Source organism: Mus caroli, unplaced genomic scaffold, assembly GCF_978045245.1.
Source record: "Mus caroli unplaced genomic scaffold, Mus_caroli_1 scaffold_18, whole genome shotgun sequence".
Taxonomy (NCBI): domain Eukaryota; kingdom Metazoa; phylum Chordata; class Mammalia; order Rodentia; family Muridae; genus Mus; species Mus caroli.
This window is the reverse complement of record NW_028227273.1, coordinates 49389190-49399620: the sequence shown is the minus strand read 5'-3', so window position 1 is coordinate 49399620 and position 10431 is coordinate 49389190. Positions and strand designations below refer to the sequence as shown.

General features: G+C 42.2%; 1 protein-coding gene across 1 annotated transcript in view; it reads right to left on the bottom strand.

Annotated features, from left to right (window-relative positions):
* Nucleotides 1–1171: 1171 nt before the first annotated feature.
* Nucleotides 1172–10431, bottom strand: part of Cdc5l (cell division cycle 5 like) — a 45221-nt gene continuing 35961 nt past the window's right edge. Inside the window, exons 15-16 of the mRNA XM_021149453.3 lie at nt 2297–2509; nt 1172–1603 (exon numbers count right to left, since the gene is read on the bottom strand). Of these exons, the coding sequence (XP_021005112.2) occupies nt 1499–1603; nt 2297–2509 (318 nt within the window). The 3' untranslated portion in view covers nt 1172–1498. The remainder of the gene's footprint in view (nt 1604–2296; nt 2510–10431) is intronic.

The window sequence follows — 10431 nt, the reverse complement described above, 5'->3', positions numbered from 1 at the left end:
CTTGCTCCTCCAAACATACAGTAGCAGCATGGGGCTGGCAATCCATCCTGGTGGGATGGCCTTTCCTGGATCTGACAAGGCCCTGGCTTTCTAAAATAGCAACCAAGTACTACCTGGTGCTACACCTCTTCAGAGTGACCTCTTTAGCCACACTGAGGTTGCCCTCTTTAATAGAATCTAAAATTCATGACACTTCTTTCCCTGTGCATGTCTAGTATGCCCTAACGAATGTCAATAGCAAGAGCTCTGCTGTAACTACCACGCCTCTCCGACACTTGCTACGTATTTGGATTTTCACCGTACGTCATATAGCAACTCATACCTGTAATCCCAGCATTCAGGAGGTGAGGCAGGAGGATCACTTCACATTCCAAGCCAGAGTCAGGACTGTGAGTTCTAAACCAGCCTGGAATTCAGGGCTACACCTTGTCACAAAAAAGCAAAAAGGTATCTGTCATCCTCAAGAGAGCTATGCTCAAGAAAACAGAAATAGAGCCTATTTTATCCATTGTTCTAGCTCTAAGATTATGGCACAGGATGCTCATTTGACAAATACCTGGTGAATGAATGAATGAATGAATGCTTCCTCCTTCCTTTAGTCCCTAGTAGGCTATAGTCAGGCAAACATTTCTGCTAGGTCCAACCCACTGTTGGCCGACACTGTTGTGTTAGTTTTGTTGTTACTGTCGCTGAAGCCTCAGCTTCCCAAGTGCTGTGGTCACAAGCCTGGACCACCACACTCTGCTACTAAGTCACCTTACTATAGGTCATCCTCACATTTCCAAACATTTGGAAGTATATTAAGCTAAATACAAAGGTTTACACAGAGTTTGATGTCCTTGTTAAATGAATCTTTAAAATGTCTGTTTTTAAAAATTCATGTAAAATATTAAAAGTCAAAAAAAAAAGCAAATCTTTTGAGTTATAATCCACAAGTTTTCATGCCAGTAGCCAGAAGAAACTTCTCTAAGGAGATACTGGGGGGATAATGTTAAGGTGTTAGCAAGTCTATCCATCTTGCCAGTGTAGAGAAATGAGTGCCAAGGACTGCCTCCTAAGGACTTAAACTGAGTCAGGCATCACATTATTCCAGAGTGTTCATTAAGTGTAGCACACAGTAAGCACGGTGGCAGGCTTGTGGGCACCCTAAGTATCTAATTACTTCAAACAAAAGGCTACACTCAATTTTTCACATGTTCTTTTTATTCAAGGGTTTACTCACAGGCAGTATTTAAAGTCAGGCTTTTTAAATTAAAGGCCTAAACTACGAAATTTTGTAAATATGACACTGGCAAAGAATGAGCATCTGGATAATTTAAACCCTCATTATCCTGGAGTCCAAGTTTGTAACACGGAACACAAAGATCAGTATCATTCAAAACAAACAACTGAGAAACCACGGTGCTGGGTAACTTGTCAATGAAGCAGCAGCTCAGTTCAGCCTTGCTGAGTAGGAAACCAACAACTCGCTCTCCTGTGGCAGAGCATCCACTGTGCTTCAGAACTTTGCCTGTAAAGTCTCTTTCTCCATCAGCAAATCCGCGTATCTCTGCTGAAGCTCTTTCTCTCGTTCCTGTTGCCGCTGCACATCTTCTTTTAGACACTGAAGAGAGAAAAATATCCAGTTACTTCAAACTTAAGTCCACTTACGGCAGTCTAGCTTACAAACAGCTGTGTAAGTTCTCAGGCTCTCACAGTTCTCAGGAACGCCAATACATTTTACAGAGAAACCACCAACCAATGTCTTTGCTATAATACTAATACCACAGCCATTCTTTGCTCTGGTCCTGTGATCAGCATCCTGTAAAACCTCTGCTGCTCTCAATAAACAAACCTCTGCAATCTTATCAATACCCGCAACACATTGCAAAAAGCCCTGACTGCCCTGAAGCTGCTGGACAGGGGCTAGAGTGCACACTAAGAAGATAAATCTAAACCCAATTTAGCAAAGGAGCTGGTGTTCTGTGATGTGCAGCATCTTCAATCACAAAACTAAAAGATGCTGGTTCCCAGAGCCACATAAATGGCAAGCCACTAAGTTTCAAGGAAACTAGCCACAAAATTGACTTATATTCTCTTACACAGTCCATCCTTTAATACAAAAGAAACCGAGAAGAGTCTTCAGAGCAGCAATCGTTGGCTTGATAGCCATCTAAGCATAGCCAGGTCTAGATCAGAAAGTCAGAAACCTACTTCAATACTGACTTCAGAGATAACTGCCAGGAGGAGGAGAAAGAAAGGACTGAGTGACTTTTCATAGTCCTCTGAGCCATCAGGCAACACATGCTGTTGTTACCTCTAGCCTACGGGGAATAGCAGAGTCTTCATGTTTCTTGAGTTCTTCAAAAGTGCGTAACTCCAAGTGAGCCTGCTCAATCTGGTCCCATAAGTCATTCAACTGTTTCATGAGCCCCATAGCACGAGACTGGTAACCACCAAGCAAAATCTTCATCTTCTTTTCCATCTTTGCAGCTCTCTTGGCTTCTGTTGTCATGTGACCCCTGTTTATCTGGGGAATTGGGGAAGGAGTGAAGAATCACATGAATATACATGAGAAAAACAGATTATTATAGTAAGGGCTAAACTATAAGTACCTAAAGCAAAATACACCAGGTTCCTCTCACCTTCACTGATACCATATGTAACACAAAATTGGCCTCAACAAGGAATTACCTTATACCCAAATATTCCATAACTTCGCCCAAAATTAGAGCAGGCTTGAGTTTCTGAGCATGGGAAAACTGCTCTCTACCTTGTGCAAATGGTTTCTGTGATCATTCATCAGTCATTCTACACTGCCACCTAGTCATCTTCTTTTACATAATAGAATTCACTTCAGTATCACACATGTCTTCCCCCTCTTATACAGAACAATATTCCACTCAAGTACAGCAGGCCACTTGAAAAATGGTATTGTACCCAACCACCTCCAGTTTACTTTACTGGAAGTCAAAGTCAAGTAAGCTACCAGGGGTGGGGAAGAATACTACATGTGTATGTCTTGGAATATGGGATGGAGCTAAAGCTAGATAAAGCTCCTTTAAACCCATCATTCTTTCAACATTTATACAGGTTAAGGTTTTGTGCTTCTGCAATTGACTTAAACCCAAGTATAATGCTATTGCTCCTTGTTTTTCTCTCATGGGTAGTAAATCAGTGAGTCCCCAGCATAATACATCTGCCAAGAGAACCAACGACTGCTGGTCAGGCAGGCAGCACAAACAGTTGGTAAGAACCATGGGACTACCCAGCTGTTATCCCAACTCTGTGCCTCCATTTCTCCAGCAGTAATAAAATGGTAGTCATTACCGACAGTCAGATATGAAACTGGAAGGAGATCATGTATACAAACACTCCCAAGCACCCAGAATCTGGCATAGAATAAGCAATGAACAGTTATGAACTGATTACAATGATTGTGTTATAGATATGAAGAGGCCAACCATTTCACTCCTCTCAGTAAAGGACTGAGACTTGAAAATCTTTAAATTCCAACTTCAACAAAGGAACTCTTGGGGGAAAGAGCAGAGAACAGCTGTGCTTTCTTTTAGATGGGCAGTGTGCCTTCTGTAAACCACCATATCAAATGACATACACTGGACCTCTGTTCCACAACGCAACGTTATCAGAACATAAGAATATTAATACTCTTTGACTTGATGAGAAGATTTTTTTTAACCATGAAGTTCAAATGAGGTGAAGGATCCCTGAGTACTCGGTTCTTCCCAGCATCACAGCCTCTACCTAAGTGAAGACAAGCAGTGGCAGAAACATACACTCTGCTCACAGCAACACTATTACAACCCCATCATCCACCCATGGTGTATATATATGTGTGTGTGTGTGTGTGTGTGTGTGTGTGTGTGTGTGTGTAAACAGAATAATCAATTACCTACACAAGAGAGCAGCAACAGCCATAAAAAGCAGGGAAGTACTAGCACATTCTACCTGTGAACTTTGCAAAACACAATGTTTAATAAAAGCTGCCAATCACAAGTGCCATCACAAGACATGACTTCACTTCTGTGAAGCACCGACAACGGGCAAGTCTACATGAAAAGGGACTAGTGCAGCCAACAGCCACACAGGTCGAGAAGAGGAAGTGCATGCCACAGGCATAGGGTTTCTTCTGAAGAAAATGTCCTAAAGGTGTAGTAACATCTGCACAGCGCTGTGAATACAGGAGAAACAGCTATCTTTCTCCCTGAAAGCAGCTGTCTGAGCTATGTGATCTACATCTCAGAGTCTGGACAGAGGAAAGCACTTCTGAGAGAGAAACACTCCACAGTTCTTCTGGATATAAGACAAGAGTTCTCTCTTCCTTGTCCCTGGGATCAAAAGCAGAGCGTTCTGGATCTATGGAGAAAACTAAGTGGCTCTCCTATGGGGCTCAAGCAATAGCTCAGCAAAGGACTCAGCACCCAAGCCAGGCAGCGCACAACCTCCTCTAAGTCCCAGCTCCAGGGACCCAAGGCCTCTGGCCCTGAAGTACACATGCCCACACACCACACACACATATAACTAAAAATAAATAAAAATATTTGTTTTATTTTACAAAATATTTTAATTTTGTCTCACAATGCAGTCAAGGAGAGAAGATAGTATTTTACATTTACTCTCTTCCATGTCAAACATTTTTGGAGCATGTCTTTTTTAACTAGTGATTTAGACCATGTCTAAACTTATAATTATTTGTGAAGCTTTTCAAAATGACCAACCCCAGTTTCTGATTCAATGGTTTCAGAACACTGTCTCCCAAGTCCCCAGTAAGTTCTAATGAGCAGCCAAGATGAGGAATGGGTCCATTTGGGATCAGCAGAGACCTGGTTATCAACTGTCTTCTCACCCACACCCACTACATCAGTCTCCCCCCCCACCCCCCACCAGAGTCAAGTAGCAAATTTGACAGAGCTACATCAAGGTCTGTGCTGTGTGTAACTCAACCAGTACTAGACTTCACTCACATGTGGGTTTCAATACACATCCAAAAACCCTTAAAAGCATAGAATTTCAAGTTAATATGCTGTGTCTTAAAAATTAGTTATACAAATTAACATTTTCATTGGTTAAGATATCTCAATTAGCTTTACATTGACCACACTCCACAGATATTCAATTTCCAGCCTGGTTAACAGCTTAATACCTATGTGCAGAAACCATTTAATTAGTCATCGTAGTACATTTAGCACTGAGTCCCCTGTCTCTGGTAATTACCTCACTCATATAGTTCAGCTGTTTATTATTCCCAAACCACCAGAGGTTTTAAAACTTCAAAGTTGTTAGTTTCTACTTATTGCCAACAATTACATTTCAATCACCTCAAGCTTCATAAAAATCTTCTGGCTCAACTACAGCTTTAGATAAAATAAATTGAAACACAATAAAAAAATTTCAGTAAGTAAATATATTGTGTCTGTGTGGGTGTATGTGTGTGTATAGTCAGTTATCAGACATAAAAAATTAAAAAGTAGCTTTTAGTATTTTTAGCTTTTTGACATCTGCTATCTAATTGTTAAAATGGGAGGGAAATATCAGTAAGTTTTAAAACACAGCCTACTGACTGCTGAGCAAACTGGGAAACAAAGCCTGTAACTCTAAGACCTGAGGTGTCAGGAGCTAAAAGCTGGTGATTCAGAAGCTAAAACTGATAGAAATCAGGCTGTTATCAAATTCATATCCTAGTCCTCTAGAAAAGAAGTAAGCTGGGGACGAGGAAGGGAAGCAGGGGAGTGCACTGACACACGTGTGTAACTGCCAGGATGAAGCCCACTACTCAGGATGCTAACTTAATTTTTTTTTTAAATTAAGCATCAGCAGCTGTCCCGCTGAAACTTATTTTGAAGAAAAAAAAAACACAAATAAAACAACAACAAAAAGTGCAATCCTGACTTAAGGAAATGACACAGCCTCCTCCATCTGATTACCAAGTGCTTTCTACAAACAAGGGGGGCGGGGGGGACGACACTACAGCACCTCGCAAACCACATGTTAAAGATCACTTACTCAGTGTTGGCACTGAGAAGCAGACTGACTTTAGTGAGTTTAAGGCCATAGTGAGTGTTCCAGGCCAGCCAGGACAACTAAGTAAGACACTTTACAAAAAACCAACCAACCAACCAACAACAAAAAGCACTTACACCATCTACAACATTCACAAACTACTACTCCAGGGGCCGGAGAGATGGCTCACCAGCTACAGAGACCACACTGCTGTTTCAGATCACCTGAGCTTGGGTCAGAGCACCCACTTGGAGTCTCATGTCTATCTGTTGATTCTCTTCTGGCTTTGTGTATACACGCACACACAAACTGACACACTCATTTAAAAAAACAAAATTATTTTTAATGCTATTCAGTTATTTTTAAAGGATGAACATCTTCTATCTGAAAATATGAAATATAAAATGTTCTAAAGTCTAACATGTTGTGAGCACTGGCATGTACACCAAGGGGAAACTTTACATTTACCCTCATTTAACAGGCCTCAAAATTATTTAAAATGCCGTACTGTAAAAGTTTAAAAATTAAAACTATTTAATTTTTCAGGCTATTTGCATAAGAAACAAAGAATTTCCATCCCAAGGCTTCTCACTATGCATATGTAAAGACTCCACACTCTGCAACACAAAACCTTTTGAGTTCCAAACATGTGGGCAAGGGGCGCTCAGCCGTGCACAGGCTGAGCAGAGAAGCGTCCTCCTTTTCCTCACTTTTTAACCTCATGTCCACCTCCACCAGAGTCAGGTGAACTTTGGTACACTGAATTTGATGGAAAGCTTTTCGGCGGCTATCCAGCCTGTCTGTTGTATATGTCAGAAACTGCATGTGTACAAACTACTTAAGACAAGAAAGGGGGCTGGTGAGATGGCTCAATGGGTAAGAGCACTGACTGCTCTTCCAAAGGACCTGAGTTCAAATCCCAGCAACTACATGGTGGTTCACAACCACCCATAATGAGATCTGATGCCCTCTTCTGGTGCATCTGAAAACAGCTACAGTGTACTTATTCATAATAATAAATAAACCTTAAAAAAAAAAAGGCAAGAAAAGCCCAAGGAAGTAATGATCTTTGTCCTTGAGATGTGCAGAACTAAAAGGATCTTGTATAGTCAATTAGGATGACATGTGTAGGCAGTTGAGGCTTCTACCTGTGAGAATGTGCCCACCAACAGGAGCATCAACCTCTACACAAACCACCACTCAGGCTCCCTAGCAAGATAAACATCCATCAGGGTCTCCAAGTGCAGGCCTGTCTCTGTTCAGGAAGGGGGTTTGAATCTAAAGTCAGCCTGGGTAACCCAGTAAGACCATGTCTCAAAAAATAAAAAGCAAGTTGCAGATGTATCTATGAGGCAGAGCGCCTGCCTAGCATGCATAGGGCTCTAGGTTTACTCAATTCCCAGAACCACGCCACCAAGACAAGGTGAACTCTGAACAACAGGCTAGCCTTTAGTCAGCCTGCTTCCTTGGCATCCTCACCACGTAAGCAGCCTGGACTGGAGCACAATGGGAATAAACAATGTCCTCCCTGAAATGAAAGGAACAGGGGAAGTGAGTGGCTTGATGCCACCAGACAACTCCCTTAAAATCAAAACATTAACTTGTATGTCTCCACATAACCAGAATTTCAAAGCTTGAATGAAGCTATTAAGATTTTTAATTGTGGGCTGGTGAGATGGCTCAGCGGTTAAGAGTGCTGACTGCTCTTCCAAAGGTCCTGAGTTCCAATCCCAGCAACCACATGGTGGCTCACAACCATCTGTAACAAAATCTGATGCTCTCTTCTGGAGTGTCTGAAGACAGCTACAGTGTACTTACATATAATGAATAAATAAATATTAAAAAAAAAAAAAGGTTTTTAATTGTGAGGCTAGGGAGAGGTTAAGAGTGCTGGCTGCTGTTCCAGAGGTCCTGAGTTCAATTCCCAGCCACCACATGGAGGCTCACAACCATCTGGGATGGGATCTGATGCCCTCTTCTGGTGTGTCTGAAGACAGTGACAGTGTACTCATATACATAAAATAAATAAATCTTTTTTTTTTAAGGTTTCTAATTGTTCATTCTAAAGAAACTATAAAACTATAGAAAATACACACCAGAGATGGTTCACAAAATTAAAAGGTGGCATTTCACAACCTTGTAAGGAGTAGCACACATAAACAAAACTGGTACTTAAAGAGATTTTACAAGCTACACTTTCCTGTAGAGTTTAAGTGGAAGTAAATGTTCTTTTTTTCTTAAAACTACTATTTACACTATTATGCTATTAGATGGAAAACATGGTACAAAATCATTTCAGTTCAGTTTTAAAGTTTCCTTTCTTTATGCAGTGAGCACTGAAAGGTTCAGCGTGTGGACGGAGAGATGTTTACTACTTTTGCAGAGGACCTGCGTTTGGAGCTCCCACACGGCAGCTCACAGCCATCTGTCCCTCCAGTTCCAGGGGCTCCAACCCCCTCCTCTGACCCTATGGGCTTCTCGGGCACATGGCACACAGATGATCAGACACATTCACACTAGCACTCACCAACAAATTAAATAAGCAGTTTTTAAAAAAACAAAGAAAAAAGCCGGGCGTGGTGGCGCACACCTTTAATCCTAGCACTCGGGAGGCAGAGGCAGGCGGATTTCTGAGTTCGAGGCCAGCCTGGTCTACAAAGTGAGCTCCAGGACAGCCAGGGCTATACAGAGAAACCCTGTCTCAGAAAAAAAAAAAAAAAAAAAAACCAAAGAAAAACCGAAAAGAGGGCTGGAAGGATGGCTCAGTGATTAAGAGCACTTTCTCTGCTTCCTAGAGGACCTGGGTTCCATTCCTAGAATCCACATTGAGGCTCATGATCATCTGTAACTCCAGTTCCAGAAGATCTAATACTCTCCATGTCTACTAACACATACATGACACGCTTATATATAAAATCAGGTAGCACACACACACACACACACACACACACACCATAAAATTAAGTGAAAAAATGATAAAGTCTACGTGTGCCCTCATGTGTCCTGGGTTACTGTGTCTGCAGAGGCGGCTTCTGAACAGTAAGCGTCTCCTCTGCAGTTTCTCTATTTCGCTTACATTTGCTACAAAGCACAGGTATTATTTTTAGAAAAACGTCTAGAAATGTTATTTTTAAGTGCATAGAAGAGAAACTGTCTAAAACAGACTGGCCAGAGACCAATGGAAAACTGATGGTCCCCAGGAGATGAATCAGTGGACCCGTAAGTGTTTCCTCGGGTCATTACAAAGGGAGCTGTATGGGACTTATAAAAGTCTAATTGTTACTTTCAAGCTCACTGCGTTTGTTAAGGTTACTAAGCTTAAGTAATTCCAAAATAAACACATTCTCCTTGGGTCTCCTATACTGTCTACAGTTTAAGCCCATTCCAGTGAGGCTCAGAAACATTCAGAGCATCCCTCACTGAAACTTGCTTAAGGGCCGGAATATAACCTTATATAAAAAGAGGTTTAGGGACACCCAAAATAAACACACAGCAGACGGCAGCTCACTGCCCAGTCCATCACTCAGCTACATGATCCTGTCAAAGCAAGGATGGAGTTCAATCACAACATGCTCAGACAAGTCACGAGTACCTCTCCTTCCATCGCCGCACTCCTTATTAGCATCAAGTTTTTCTAATGACCCTTCCCTCTACTGATGAGATGCAGGTTCAAGTGATCACGGTCGGCATCTATGAGACTTAGTAGGCATTAGATAACAAGCAAGGCAGCCAGGCACCTGACAGAGCACCACAGAGCAAGTTGCATCCTCAGATTAGGAGATAAAACACAAATTCAACTCATGCAGAGGAGGCCTGAGCAACTCAGCTGTGCTGCTCAATCTCTGACCCCAGTGTCAGCTCTTATCTGAGTCCTTGCTGGAGACAACTAAGAAATCTGCCAGGGCCCTGAAGAGGCATGACAGATGACAGACAGCAAAACTGGGGAAAGAGAATTATCAAGGACTAAAGAGTCCTCCTCTGTCCCCCGTGCCACCTATTCCAGCCATCCCAGCCTCAGGGAAACAGATGAGCAGCTATAGACCTATTTCCAGCACAGACTTCTCTAGCCAGTAATGCCGACCAACTTAATCCTTAGCCTAAGTTTTCTTTTTTTTTTTTTTTTTTTTTTTTGGGGGGGGGGGGGGTTTGAGACAGGGTTTCTCTTTATAGCTCTGGCTGTCCTGGAGCTCACTTTGTAGACCAGGCTGGCCTCGAACTCAGAAATCCGCCTGCCTCTGCCTCCCGAGTGCTGGGATTAAAGGCGTGCGCCACCACGCCCGGCTAGCCTAAGTTTTCACGCTGCAGTAACAAGTGCATCTTTTCCTGTGTTAAAATATCTGCCTTTATAATGAAAAGCACTGAAAAATGGGGTCCGCAGTACAGCCAATTCTGCTATAATGCAACTCTCACAAAGTCAGGGTCCTTGGCAGA